The sequence below is a fragment of the Periplaneta americana genome, chromosome 8 (genome assembly GCF_040183065.1).
Source record: "Periplaneta americana isolate PAMFEO1 chromosome 8, P.americana_PAMFEO1_priV1, whole genome shotgun sequence".
Classification (NCBI taxonomy): Eukaryota; Metazoa; Arthropoda; class Insecta; order Blattodea; family Blattidae; genus Periplaneta; species Periplaneta americana.
The window spans coordinates 30,158,367-30,174,326 of NC_091124.1; the positions used below are offsets into that span (position 1 = coordinate 30,158,367).

The 15,960-nt window shown below is 34.5% G+C and overlaps 1 protein-coding gene across 1 annotated transcript in view; it reads right to left on the minus strand.

Annotated features, from left to right (window-relative positions):
* Positions 1–15,960, minus strand: part of Dhpr (dihydropteridine reductase) — a 34,689-nt gene that overhangs the window by 10,810 nt on the left and 7,919 nt on the right. Inside the window, exons 2-4 of the mRNA XM_069832686.1 lie at positions 11,260–11,343; positions 5,279–5,384; positions 1,733–1,873 (exon numbers count right to left, since the gene is read on the minus strand). Of these exons, the coding sequence (XP_069688787.1) occupies positions 1,733–1,873; positions 5,279–5,384; positions 11,260–11,343 (331 nt within the window). The remainder of the gene's footprint in view (positions 1–1,732; positions 1,874–5,278; positions 5,385–11,259; positions 11,344–15,960) is intronic.

Consider the following 15,960-nt stretch of genomic DNA (forward strand, 5'->3'; position numbering starts at 1 on the left):
ATTATTAGTAACCTTCTTTATTCTTTTATCAGATATTTAAGTTCTAATAAGTCTTGTTGTGGTACCTTGTAACTTTTTGTTCAATTGTGAGTTCATTTCCTTATAAAATTTTAGAAATTTAGAACCTGCATTTTCTGAAAATATTTCTGGTTGTTCACGTACATATACCCTTAACTTAGCAAAACAAATTTTTATACTATAGGCATCCAACAAGGAAAACTCAGTGCGCAGAAACCAGCAGGCATGACTGTGTCGCAAAAAAAAAAAAAAAAAAAAAAAAAAAAAAAAAAAAAAAAAAAAAAAAAAAGGGGGGGTAATATTGTAGTCTACCTTTTGCATAATTGCATGTTAAATCAGTGTACAACATTTCAGAATTCTAGCTCTAATGGTTCTGCAGTTATGAAATAATATGTGAGAAAATTTTCAAATTTTGAAAAATTTAATTTAAAGTAAAAAGTGAATTCTAAAATATATTATTAGTAACCTTTTTTATTCTTTTATCAGATATTTAAGTTCTAATAAGTCTTGTTGTGGTACCTTGTAATTTTTTGTCCAATTGTGAGTTCATTTCCTTATAAAATTTTAGAAATTTAGAACCTGCATTTTCTGAAAATATTTCTGGTTGTTCACGTACATATACCCTTAACTTAGCAAAACAAATTTTTATACTATAGGCATCCAACAAGGAAAACTCAGTCTGCAGAAACCAGCGGGGATGACTGTCTCGCGCAGAGGACGTATGCTCTTGTTCCCAGCATGTTCTCAAGCCTACTGCAGGGGGTAAGAGGGGTACAGCATGCGCAACACGATGAGTTCGAGGTGAGTTTTGCTTATAGGATACCTATACTAAACATGGAATTTGTGATATATGAAAACTCGTAGACTTTATCTTATTTTAAGCAACAATAATAATGACGAGCCAATAGCTCTTTGATCTAGACCAGTGTTTCCCAATCGATGTGCCCCGGCACCCTAGGGTGATGCGAGATATTGAAATAAACCAAAAAAATTACTGTCTACTTAAACCTAAAGTCTTGTAAGGTCTTGAAATAAAATAAGTCAAATTAAAAACGAATTGTTTTTAATAAGTTTTCCTCGTCCATAAAGATGAATCTTTACGTAGTGTCACTTACATAAATTAATGAATTTCTTAGCCAAATGCCTCAAAGAATGAACTGAATTTAAAACAAATGCAGTTCAGGCAACGAAAGAAAACATTTCAACACGTGCCTTAATTAAAATTAATTAAATTAGTCAAATTAATTACTCTCGTGCACTACAGATCGATTCCTTTCGATGATTCAATTATACTAGTATCCGGCTCCGGCAGATGGCATTACAGCCAATCCCTGCCCAACATTCCCGACTCAGTATACTAGTATAGAGTACTCGCTTCTTCACGAACATTCCCGAGACTTCGACAGAACAATATATAAAATTGATGTATTTTTACTAAGTGATTGTAGTGAAGTTTACCGTATTGCGTTATGATGTATGTTACTTATATCATCTTTCAATAAATGAATATATTAAACTTATTTTTTTTTTTAATTCAAGAAAGGGTGCCCCCAGTTTTTAATGTTATTCTTAAGGGTGCCGCGAACTTAAAAAGGTTGGGAAACACTGATCTAGACAGAAACTTACCAGGATTAAATAATTCATATAAGAGCCGAAGCATTGCATACTATTTCGAAATGCATTTGAACACCACACAATCACTATGTGATTTTACCTGGAGTTGGTCCAAGAGCAGGCTTTGCACCAGGGAGGGATATCAAGCCACCATCCTTCAGAAACTGTGCCGCAATGGATGCAGCAATAGTCGAGCTCCAGACACTCTGCCGCCACATCAGATCCGCATTTTTCACCAGTTCTGAATTTATACATAGAACGTAAGGTATTATTATCTTGCTGCTGTTGTTGTTATTATTATTACTACTTGAGAGGCGAAACACCTTTGGGTAAACCAAGACATATAGTCCAGGTCAGCTTACTTCATACCCTAAGGATGAAACCTAATAATTTTTCCCCCATTACTACATATTAGAGATTGGATAAACTGTTCTTTTTAAGAAAAAGTTTCGACTGTGTTTCATGAACGAAACTGTTCCAAAATAACAGTTTCATAAGAATATGTTTACAACATCAGTGCCAACTGTTCCAACCTCTCATCTGCTTCGGGAACATGTTTCAAAGCCCTTCAATCATCTTTAAATCAGCTGTTCAGTGTATTATGACGACGAAAGTCATTTTTCGTAGGTTACTGTTAAGGGTACAGTAAAAATAACTACAATTCAAAATGAATCGATTTTAGTAAAAATAGTAAAATAGTTTAATAACGATGACATTAGCCGATGATATTTTTCGCGATATATTAATAATTAACACTATGTTAACGCGTGAATATATTGAATAAGCAGTCGCGGACAGCCGATGAGGGGTGGTCTTCCAGCTTGGGGGTTGGGCGAAGGGCTAACAACCCTTCACCGTAAAAAACAGCTTGTTACGAATCCTTCAAATAAGCCTCGGAATGGGACTGATTCTCTGGCACGACCACAGTTATAAAAATTGGAAATTTATCTTTTGAAGAGGTGGAGAAGTTCAAATATCTGGGAGCAACAGTAACAAATATATATGATACTCGGGAGGAAATTAAACACAGAATAAATATGGGAAATGCCTGTTATTATTCGGTTGAGAAACTTTTATCATCCAGTCTGTTGTCGAAAAATCTGAAACTTAGAATTTATAAAACTGTTATATTACCGCTTGTTCTGTATGGTTGTGAAACTTGGACTCTCACTTTGAGAGAGGAACAGAGACTGCGGGTGTTTGAGAATAAGATTCTTAGGAAAATATTTGGGGCTAAGAGGGATGAAGTTACAGGAGAATGGAGAAAGTTACACAACACAGAACTGCACGCATTGCATTCTTCACCTGGCATAATTAGGAACATTAAATCCAGACGTTTGAGATGGGCAGGGCATGTAGCACGTATGGGCGAATCCAGAAATGCATATAGAGTGTTAGTTGGGAGGCCGGAGGGAAAAAGACCTTTAGGGAGGCCGAGACGTAGATGGGAAGATAATTTTAAAATGGATTTGAGGGAGGTGGGATATGATGATAGAGAATGGATTAATTTTGCTCAGGATAGGGACCAATGGCGGGCTTATGTGAGGGCGGCAATGAACCTCCGGGTTCCTTAAAAGCCACTAAGTAAGTAAGTAGTACTATGTTAGCACACCATGAACATATTCTCCATCAATGGAAAGCTAATAAATAATTAATATTAGATTTATTAGGGAATTTGATTCGTACAATTAAATTGCGCGATCCTACATAGGCTACTGTTGCACGAAGGCCGTGTGGAACATGGATAATATTATATCTACTTTCGACTGGAGGTCAATGATAGTGCTACACGTGGCCTTTGCAGACAGCAAAGAAGAGGAAAACTGTTTAGAAATTGAACTATTTATCTCTTGGAATCATGTGCATCGTTGGAGCATGTAAACACTCTTTGGAACAGTTGGAATAGGTTATTTCACGAAACTGTTTCGTATCGAAACAGTTCCAAATAAACTGTTCCAGCTTTTTTACCCATCTCTACTATATATGCTAGTGGATTGTGGTGATTTTTTAGTTTGCAAGTTAAATTTTCTTTGCCAACTTAGTTTCGAATTTCGATACTAACAAATACTATAAATTGTAGTGATTTTGTAACTGTTATGTTGGCAGCAGAGACAGATGCTGTCATTACTGGAGTTCCTTGAAATTAAAATTGTACAAGATTTCTGAGCCGGTTACTGGAAGCTAGTGAAATTTGAATATACTAATAATTAATTAATATCAGTATTAATGTTAATACTACCAATAATAGTTATTTTATGAGTTGCATTGTTGTTATAAATCTAAACTATAGTCAGATAAGTGTAAATAAATATAACATACTTGGGTGTGATAATGCAGGTGGGTAATCAATAGAAATACCATTTCATATTTTAATGAATTTCTTTCGTGTTTAGATTTTTATTACAATAATGTCAAAAAGAGGAAAAAACATGACAGCCACTCCACCAAGAACGCGTAAAGTGTGCTGCAGAGTGGGGATAACTTCCTCTACTGGCATTCTGTTCTGCTCACAGAGACAGCAATTATAACTAGAAAAACAAAATTATTAGGAGTAAGTATTCTTAAGCATACATTTCATGGTGATATTCAGTTTTCGGAGTTAGTGCTAATAATTTCATGTCGTCAAACAAAATAAATTTTTAGGTTAGGTCTCGTGAATCAATTGTTTAGTCAAACCAATGAATTTCATGTTGCCAGACAAAATACCTAACATATTGATCCCTTTCCCGTATAATTGCATACGAAAATATGTTACAAATAATCGAATTGTTTAGAACAGAGTTTCTCAAACTTTTTTGAAGTGGGGACCACTTTTTAAAATTAGAACAGTCCCGCGGACCACCTTGCTCTTGTTCCCTTCGAAAGGAAATTTATCATTTTTGTAGCATATTTTAATACCAGTATACTTATATTTTAAAACAGAATTAAGATTCGGTACTTTGGTCCTCTGTTATGAATTAGGATGGTCCCTGGCTGGGTTACAGGTGTGGCGCCAGATGTGCAGGGAAAAGATGACAAGAAACACCACGTTTATAGTGCTTTAAATCCCTCTTTTGTTATGAGAGTAGAGTGGGAAGTTGGTAGATGGGTAGGGTAATAAATTTCATAAAATATCAGTACTGGGAGAAAAAGTTAAATTCGTTTGCTCTGTGTCATTTCCAAACTCTGAGATTTTAAGCTATAGTGCGATACGCAGTTCGTTTGAATTTTATTTTTTCTTCTGTCTTTTTTGAAGGACCACAAGGACAGACCTCGAGGACCACAGGTGGTCCGTGGACTGTAGTTTGAGAAACACTGGTTTAGAATAACCTTCCAACATAAGGTAAAGTACAGTAAGTAAAAAAGTCATTCAGTAGGCGTAGGATCGTGTGATATCTGGTGACAGTTGGCAACAATGACAAGACAGCAATATTTGCTGTTTAGGAACTGTTCTTACATGACCCTCCGTATAGATAGGAGGATAATATTAGAATAGATTTGAGGAAGGTGGAATATGATGGTAGAGACTGGAATAATCTTGCTCAGGATAGGGACCAAAGACAGGCTTATGTGAGGGCGGCAATGAACCTCCGGGTTCTCTGAAAGCCATTTGTAAGTAAGTAAGTTATTACTACTACTCAATCAATGAAGTGAAGTAAACTATCACCTTTGGATGCAGCATTTCCACCAGCCCATCCTCCAGCAACACAAATGACAGCATCTACCTTTTCTCCACTCAGCAAAGAAGCCACCTGTGTTACAACACTCACTTCCTGCAACAGAGCACATTTCCTACATCACACACAATTAAATGTAACAATAAACAAGGAAATACATACATATTGCAATCTTATTATCTGACTTTAAAGGTCACAACATCAAATTTCACATGCAAATATAATATATAATGGCATTATTCCTCATGTCATAAACAGCAGTCCTGAAATTAGAGGTAAGAAAAGTTAAATTTTATTTACACCCTGTACTTTTAAAAGACATTTTATAAACATAATGTGTGTGTCTAATGCCTACCCACTTCACTTTGCGTGATTCGGGTTCCTCATACTGTGGATAGATGGCAGGACTGTGACCCATTTTCAAGTTGCACACCACTTCAGCGGGCCCGTTATGCATGATGTGTATCTGTGAAGAGTTATGTCGTGTACTAGGGTGAGTGTATTTTAAGTGTTCGCGTAAGTGTAGTGTAGAGAATGGGTGAGAATGATGATGATGATGATGATGATGATGATGATGATGATGGTGAGGAAGGGAAAAGGGGAAACCTGGTGACAGCATGTAGCCTACTCCTGTCGAATAGCACCAAGGGGGCCGCCAGGCTTAACGTCCTCATCCGACGGATGAATCACTATCAACAGTGACATATGCCTTCCCTTCATATGCGCTGCGGAGAGATTTGGGACTTAACCCAGGCATATTAGTGTAAAATTTAGTGATTAGAAGTTGTGCACTGTCATCTTTCCTAATCCCAAAATAGAAATTTTACAAAAAAAATTTCTGACCCCACCGGGAATCGAACCCGGGCTGGCTAGTCTGAAGGCTGACATGCTACTACAGAGCTAACTCGGCGGACTTACATAAATATAATGATTCATTAGACAGTACTGGCAATAGGTACATGAATATCTTACACGAATATGGTTTTGTCAAATTTTTACACTCTATCACTCGGCCTGATTCTAAGTCTTGCCTTGATCACATATTTTTTAAAACAAAGAGTAACTGGAAATTTGTACCTGCTGTTTTGTGTAGTGCTATTACCGACCACTATGCAGTTATTGCATTATTCGAAATTGGAATTAAAAACTCTAATACATCTCAGTATCCTCTCCATATAAAAAGAAACATAAATTACAATAAGCTAATTTCGCTTATAGAAAAAGAAAATTGGGATTCCGTGCTTAACTGTGAAAATGCTGAATTGTGCTTTCAAGTATTCCAAAATTTAATATCTAATTATATAGACATAAGCATAGATGTATCTTACTTTAAAATATCTTCTAAATTAAGAAAAATAAAACCCTGGATCACCACAGGTATCGTTAAGTCAATCCGTATAAGAGACAAATTAGCCAGAAATATTAGAAAAGAACCTGATAATATAAATCTAATAAATTATTACAAAAAATACAGAAATACTTTAACTCTTATTATAAGAAACATGAAAACTCAGTATTATCAATCTCAATTTCAGAAGTATCGAAATAATCCTAGGAAATTTTGGCAAACTATTAATGAAGCCACAGACGTAAATGTGAACCAAAATAGTATCATATCAGAGATTTTAAATGAAGAGGGAGAAATATTTAAAAACAAAAAAGACATAGCTAATGAATTTAATAAATATTTCTCAAAAGTAGGACATAGCATTGCATCGAACATCAACAAATCGGCATTTAACACGAAAAATTATTGCAGTGGCCATAATAAGCACGCATCTTCCTCCATGTTTTTATCACCAGTAACCGAAGAAGAAATTTATAATATTGTTAAATCCTTAAAAAATAATGTCTCACCGGGAATCGACAAAATTACAAATAACACATTAAAGATTATCATTAAACATATATTAAAACCGCTTGTTTATGTATTCAATCTATGTCTCACCCAAGGAGTTTTCCCAGAATCTCTGAAAAATGCTGTAGTTGTACCGGTCCATAAGTCAGGGGAAAGAAAAAGTCTGAATAACTATAGACCTATATCCTTGCTCTCTAGCTTCTCAAAGATATTAGAAAAATGTTTAAAAAACAGATTAGTAAATTACTTAGAGAAAAATGAAATTCTCTCCAAACATCAGTATGGCTTCAGAAATAAATTATCTACGGATGACGCAATTATTGAAGTCACTGGTAAAATTATGCAGGAGTTGGATAACGGTTCTAAATGTTTAGGGATTTTCTTAGATTTAAGGAAAGCTTTTGACACGGTGAACCATCGTTTACTTCTGGACAAATTATTTGATATAGGAGTCAGGGGTATTGCGCATATGTTATTTCAATCATACTTAAACAAAAGAACTCAGGTAACCAAAATTGATGATAATATCAGTGAAAATGTAAATATTGATATAGGTGTCCCTCAGGGAACAATTTTAGGTCCTATTCTATTTTTAATATATATTAATGATTTATTAAACATTGATTTGAAAGTACATAATGGCTCCTGTTATTCTTACGCTGATGATACGGTGGTGATTTTCAGTGGTTTAACTTGGGAGGACACTTATAAACATGCCAATGTAGGTATAAATTTTATCAAAAACTGGCTTGATGCAAATTTGCTATCTCTAAATATAACTAAAACTACTTTGGTGCCATTTTCTTTAACAGTCTCTGGATTGAACAAATTGAAATCACTTTCTCATTTAAAATTAATAATCCACAACTCATTTTGTAAACTCTCTACAACCTGTAAATGCCCTTGCCTGAAAGAATCTGTAGATGTGAAATACCTGGGAATTATTGTTGATCAGCACTTGAAATGGGATAGACAAATCACCTTTTTATGTAACAGAATACGTAAAACAATTTACAAATTTGTAAACCTTCGCCATTACTTGCCTACTCACGTATTACGTTTGGTTTATTTGGCTCTAGTTGAATCTGTTATCCAATATGGTATAATTGGATGGGGAGGCATTACAAAAACTGCTCTTTTTCCTCTAATTATGTTGCAAAAACGTATAATCAAAATTTGTTTGAAAAGGCGACTGGATTATCCAACAAATTTGATCCATTCTGAATTGAATGTTTTTAGAATTGACCAAATTTATGAATACTCTTTAATGAAATTCTATCATAAAAATAGAACGAAATTTGTAGCTCAGCCACATGCTCATAATACGAGACGAAATGAAATTCTTAAATTAGTTGAACCTAAATATTTCACATCTGCTGCTTTACTACACAGTACAAATTATGGTCCACGGCTATATAATTCGATAATAAAATTTCATCCAGAATTGACTACTTTAAGCAATGAAATTTTCAGATCCAGAATTAAAAAATTTATATGACAGACTTCCCTGTATATATATATTATGTACCATGTATTGTAAAACAAGTTTATTTCTATCCTAAGTGTATTTTTCTATTTTATCTTGGTTACTATGTCAACATGACCTGCACTAATTATACTACTAATAATAATTTAATATTAATCCATCAATCTAAACATCGTCTCTTTTTTCACTCAGTTATTATTAGTATTATTATTTACTAATTTTATTACAATCTTTATGTGAGCTTTTTTCTTAAGTATTTTGTCTACAAAGTATGTATATCTATGTAACGGAACTGTCCCCGAACACGAGCTTTGCTCTTTCGGGGTATTTTAATGTAACGTTTTTATGTATATGTTATTATTAAATAAATAAATAAAAATAAATAAAATGTAGAACAGTGGTCGTCAGCACTTGCTGAAATGGGTAAATGGTAAGCGGAGCAGTCTTGTGTGCCCCATTGTACAGCAGGAAGAGGTAGAGAGCATACCCGCTAGCAGTTACAAATGCACCATAGTGCATTGTCTCCTCCATGGGTAAGAGAGCTAGCCCCAGGGTGCTCTGTACTGATGTAGAATAACAACACATTTTTGACCAGCCTCATGGTCTAGGGATCAGAACTTTTGGTTACAGTCCATGAGGTTCCAGGTTTCAATTCGGTCAGAGTACAGGAGTTGTTTGTGTTCATTCATAGTCTGGAATTTAGGTTAAGTTTAGATTTAAGACCTCCCTTGGTGCCATATATCATATCATAGGGATAACATAACTCCGCCTTCCAGGCATCCCATCCTCAGAAGTGGGTTACATCAAACATTTTAGATCTGGTTATATTATAGCAATGCACAAACCGACATTCAAATATTTCTAGAGAATGCTGTGTTTGTTGAAAGTAAATAACATTTTGTCAGGAGGGAGATGTGCTATTAAGGATTCAATATATCCTGGAAACAGAAAAACAACATAATGTATGTTAAGTTGTTATTTCATGGAATGCCTCAATTACTAGACTTAAGTCACGTAATTCTCTTTATTTGCTTCTAGTAATTTTCCTCTCTTATTTTAAACAAAATTAGACACCCCTTATCCCTTTAAGAGCATCTTTCGTGAAGATTCCAAGTATCAAATCGTGCAGTATGTGAATGCAGAAACAAAGCTTCAACTCACTCCTCGAAAAAACCCACAAAGTGTCGTCAAACACTTTCCACAAGGAAACTCATTGCAACTGTCTTCTGGGACAGAAAAGGAATTTTGCTAGTGGAGTTCTTGGAGAGGAATGCCAAAATTAATGCTGAGCGTTACTGTAACACACTAACGAACTTGAAAACAGCCATTCAAAACAAACGTCATGGCATGTTGAGCTCTGGGGTGATTTCCCTGCATGACAACGCCCGGCCGCATACAGCGCGTCGTACTGCGACCAAATTCCAAGAGTTCAACTGGGATGTATTGAATCATCCTTCCTATAGCCCAGATTTGGTGCCTAGCAATTACCATCTCTTCATGCACATGAAGACGTGGCTTGGCTCGAAGCGCTTTGACGATGACGAAGAGTTGAAAACCAGCGTCGTAAGTTGGCTTCAGTTGCAGGCGGCTGAATTCTACGATTGCGGAATTTCAAAGCTTGTCAAACGCTACGACAAGTGTCTCAATGTGACTGGAAACTACGTTGAAAAATAAACTGTATATTTCAAATGTATTGTAAACCAATTCTGTAACGTCATTTTCAGGTTTGCAAAAAAATAAACGGAAGTTACTTTATGAATAGCCCTCATAATTCTGTCTAAAGTTATAACACAAAAGAAAGATATTTATACGTGAAATGTGGATAAATTTTATATTTAGGGCAAATTATCTACAGTAATCTCACTAGAGGTTTTGATTTATCTAGAGAAAATCAAAACTCAAGTGGGATTTAATTAACTCTTACATGATCAGAAGTAAGTACCATAAATACTGTATTAGAAGAAATAAAGTACTCTAATACAATAAAATATTAAGAGACCTACTAAATACTAAAATGTTTTGAAAATGTATTATTATACCAGCTCATCATTACAAATATTCCGCTAGATGGCAATAGTGTGTTATGATGAGCTGTTCTCTTGTTATCAGTTGTGCCAACAATACAATCTTTATTGAACTCTATGGACGATTACTAGTCAAGAAGGCTTTATTGATTCAGTTTCATTTTTATTAAAACAGTTGCATTCCACTTCAATTATCGATATATTTATATTAAACAATCTCTAATACATGTCTATCAACATCTCATACAGCAGAAACTATAACATAACCTAAATAATATAAACAAGATAAATGATAGAAAAGTTTTAATTAAGAATGAAGAAATAAACATGAATCATTTTAAAAGGTACAATTATTGAAAGTACAATATTGGCAAACAAAGAAACAAATGCTAGAGAGGTGAAAAAATTGTAGAATAAGTAGCCATGATGGGTTGAAACAAGTCGTTCTGTACCGTTTTATTGGTCAAAAATAGTACGACATAGTAAAAGTGTAACAGTCACGACAACATGGGTTGAAATGATTCAATTATTGTCGTTTTGAGAATCATATACATTTTTGTGGGCTAAATTAACGACAATAATTGAAATTTCACTATATATTACCTGTTCAGCCCAGTTTTCATCATGTTTTACAAGTATGTTGGCATCAGCTTGGTCATTTGCCTTGAGATCAATGGAAGCCACCCACTGAAAATAAAAAAGAAAATATTTACTTCATGCAATCATAGTTACGAACAATTATTTCTGTGACTGCCTCCATGGTCTGTTGGTCAGCATGCTGGCTTCCAGACCTGGAGGTCCCAGGTTCAATTCCTGAGTTGGCTCTCGGTGAATTTTTCTTGAAGAAAAATTGCCTGGGTGTCTATAGTCCGGAAATTTATATGAAAGTGAATGTGGTTGTGAGTGTGCCGAGTTAATATTAATTAGCCAATTATCAAAAATATAAAATACAATATCAGGACTGTCGCTGGGCAGTAACCTGAACAAGTTTCAGCCAGCGTCACATGCTGACAAGTAACTCCATTTGTTAGCACAACCATAAAGCACTAATATATGCTATGGAGCAGTGATTGCCAAAAGCTGTGTCGCGACACATGCCCCTGCCTCCACTCAAGCGTAACCATGGCATCATACCTCCAATCCTCCGTTTACAGCCTTCACTTCGCTATAAGTAAAGACATTTATCAGCAGCGGACGTACACATGTAATGTTACAAGTGTGTAGGATAATACAATATGTTTCGATGTCTTTTCGAAAACAGATAAGTAAAAACTTAATTTTAAGGAGGATGGGAGAAAAAGTATTTATTTTTTGCAGATGGCAAAAATATGAGATACTTAATTTGTTGTAAAATTTTAAATGAAGTATAAAAGAACAATGTACGTTGTCATTATTCTTCTTGTTATGAAGACTACCACGCCCTTAACTGTAAATTGAATATTTCATTAATAAATTAACAATAAAAAGTATCGGCTTCTATGTCTTAATTGGAGTAAAATACTTCGACGTTTTTTTGAAGTATGTAGTGTAATTTACAATTTCGTGACCAGCCTGGTACGTTTTTCTAATTTCAAATATCTCCTGATGTAAAGTACACGTTCGTTTTATGTTAAATATGAAAATAAATTCATTTTATTTTATTAATAATACAAAAATAATGAATAGGAGGATAAAAAATTAACATGGAAAAAGGTGTGTATAGTTAATAGTAGAAGAGTATTATATTGTTTTTGTTTTTTGGTCACAGTTCGTCTCTGCACTGTTATTCACTGCATTACCTGAGGAGATACCCACTCCACCCCTCTCCCTGTGATTGTTGTGTGCGGGCTGCATTTCTATTACGTCACAATTTCGTGGTGTTTGGCAACCACTGCTATAGAGTTAACAACGAATATATATATATATATTTTCTGTATGAATTGTTACTATTAATGGTACAATAGGGGTAATTTCATACACAGTAACAAACCATTGTTGATTTTATGAAACCTCCTATGTGACAGTACAAAGATAATTTCATTTTTCAGGAAGAAGAAAAAAACAATCGAACATCAATAGGTCTACAATGATCCTCGAAGTCATCATATTCACCAATGTGTTCTACTAAATTATCTAATATTCTTCTGTAGGCCTATTGACATTTAATTATCTTTTTCTTCTTCCTGAAAAAAATATGCTTTGTATTGTCACATAGGAGGCTTCATACAATCAATAACGAAATATAGATAGCACATTGGCGTTGAATAGATATAACCAGTACATTTTTATAATTTCGTGGGGACCTTGGTAAATAAAACGTGCTGGAAATCAAATTGTTGCTTTTAAGATTATAACAAAATTCAGCACGTTTGTCTAGGCTTCTTACGGCAGACTAAAGTTATTTTATAAAATATTCTGTTAGGCTATATTTTAGTGAATCTTATTTTTTTCGCTCATGCGTAATTTATTAAATAAAATGTTGACTGTAACGCTTCATTTTTTTATTGTTGGTTATTGTTATTTTTAGTTGATGTTATGTTTTATTTAACGACGCTCGCAACTGCAGAGGTTATATCAGCATCGCCAGATGTGCCGGAATTTTGTCCCGCAGGAGTTCTTTTACATGCAAGTAAATCTACTGACATGAGCTGTCGCATTTAAGCACACTTAAATGCCATCGACCTAGCCTGGGATCGAACACGCAACCTTGGGCATAGAAGGCCAGCGCTATACCAACTCGCCAACCAGGTCGACTTTTTAGTTGATGTCTCATAATTATTACACTTGCATAATTTTTTATAAATCAACATTATGATAACAATTGCAAATATATTTGTAATAATTATTATGAAATAAATTATCAAACACAAAGAACAAACAATGCTGCTTACATCATTTCAAGTTGTCACATGACACAGCCTACATTTTCAATCTTAAGTGCATAAATGGGCAAGCAATAAAGCAAACAATAAAATTGGTAATACTAGTACTTACAAAATATAGTAAACAACGAGTTCAAATTTAAATATTTTTATAGATAAGAGAGTGAATGATGGATACAGAATAAGCAATAATGCTTTCTGCCAGAGAGAGAGAGGGGTAGGAGGGAGGGAGGGAGGGAGGGAAAGAGAGAAGGGGATAGGGAGGGGGAAAGGGAGGGAGAAAGAGAGAAGATATTCCCTCTCAGTTCAAGTTGCTGGAAGAATTCCATGGTTTGACGATAGATGGCTCCCTGGGAATCAAAAAGTCCATTCTTTATAATTTTCTTTAAAAAAAGGCATGCAGCTTTCTTAAATTATTCTCTTTTCTTTATTCACTTCTTTCTCATTTCTTTTATACCGTATTGTCGGATCAATTATTATATAAGCATCAGTCGATTCCTTCTTAATTAGCAACAATATCTACGAAGTGATTGGCCCCTTTTTTATCTAATGCATAAACTTCTTCATAATAGTCAAATCCCTTGCTAGTCAATATACTGGTAAGAGCAAGTTTAACTCTGTTATGTCTATGGTTAATTAGGAAATAAATTAAAAGGACATGACTTGAATACATGGCTCAGAGTTTCATTTTCCTTTGCTCGTCTTTTACAAAGGGTAGTACCATTAATCCCTCCATTATTACCTGGTACCCCTCGAAGATTGACATAATGTTCAATTTGAGTATTTTACACAAACACTTCTTCACCAAAGTAGCACAAACACTTTGCCAAGGCATTGTTGACACTCTTCATATGATAGCTGTCTTAAATGTTTCCGAATTTGTTATGGTTCATGGGCAACAGAAATGCATTGTAAAGGAGCTTTCCGTTTACAGTTGGCTGTCCTAATCCACAACTTTCAAAGGGCAGAGAGCATAGAATTTGTTGTTCTTGCAGGAAGCGCAAATTTCTTTACTGACCAATGGATAATAACATGTAGGCCCTCAAGTAGGTACTGAAGAATTTTAATTAGATGCAGTTTGAAGTGGATAGGTAAGTGTATGATATATATATATATATATATATATATATTAAATTAAGTTTCTGATTTGGTTTTAATAGTAGAAGTTTAACTAATTTCTCTAGGTTAGCACTGAAAGGTTTCAATGCATCTTTTCGAAACTGAAGTTCAGTATTAAGCAGAATCAAAATATTTTATAGTGTATATAGTTGAAATTGATTAAATGAATTCTTCAGAACTTAGATGAAGATCAGTTTGTACTTGGTGACATTGTTTAACAACAATGGCTGTGCTTTCATTTCAAGGCAATTGATCTTTTGTGACTTCTATGCTATGGATAGCTGATTCACTGTTATTTGCAATTACTGTTTGATTATCAGTAAAGCCACTTAAAACAGAGAAGTTCTATGTTATCATTTAAGGAATAATCCAGCTTTTCAGGAAAACTGTGTTGTGTGGTATTTTCTTTTAACAGACACACAAACTTAACAGATCAGGGGATGTGTTTTGAGAAGAAAGAAATTTTTCAATATGACCGTATGTGATCACAGAGTCAAAAGCCAAAGAGACATCCAGGAATGCTACTCTACAGTTTTTCAGTTTCATTTTCGCATCCTTCAAAACTATCAACAAAATTCGAATTTAGGCCTATATGAATTCTGCCATGTCAGGTGTAAATCCCTAATGATTATAGCCTAATTTGTTTCTAACTGAAGTCTCAGCACTTTTATTATTATTATTATTATTATTATTATTATTACTATTATTATTATTATTTGGATCTATCATCATCAGAGATAAGTAGATGACATTGATATTGAGTTCTAGAAGACTTGGAAATCTACAGACAGGAAATGGAGTCCCATAATTGCCAAGAATCATACGAACACAAAAAATCACACTGTGACACAATTGCTATTAACTTATCTGTCCCAGCGATTTTTTCGGAGCTGTGATGGCAAAACGCAATCACTTAATGACCAGGAATAACAATGCTTTCTCGGTCCTGATATTTGATCTCTATATGACACTTCTCTTTCTCAATAGAAGCTGAGGAGAATACTGTGTGTAAGGTTTATTATGTAGTGTCTTTCCGGCCAATTCTAGCAGATTTGAATTCCTTGAGTCAGAAAATATCCTTGTCATCAACAGCCGAAAATCAGGCAGATTATTTTACGTTGCTTAAGGGGTTAGCTACAGCTTACAGCAGTAAAATTTTTGGAAATATTCAACATTTTTTCCCCCTCCATTACTCTATCTTGTACAATAATGAAAACGGTGGCAGTTCACTGTGCAGTGATGAAACGTTTCCCTCATAACTCATAAAATTGTTAACTTTTTCATGTTCTCTCTCCTTTATTTTATTGCTGAAACTCATGTTTAC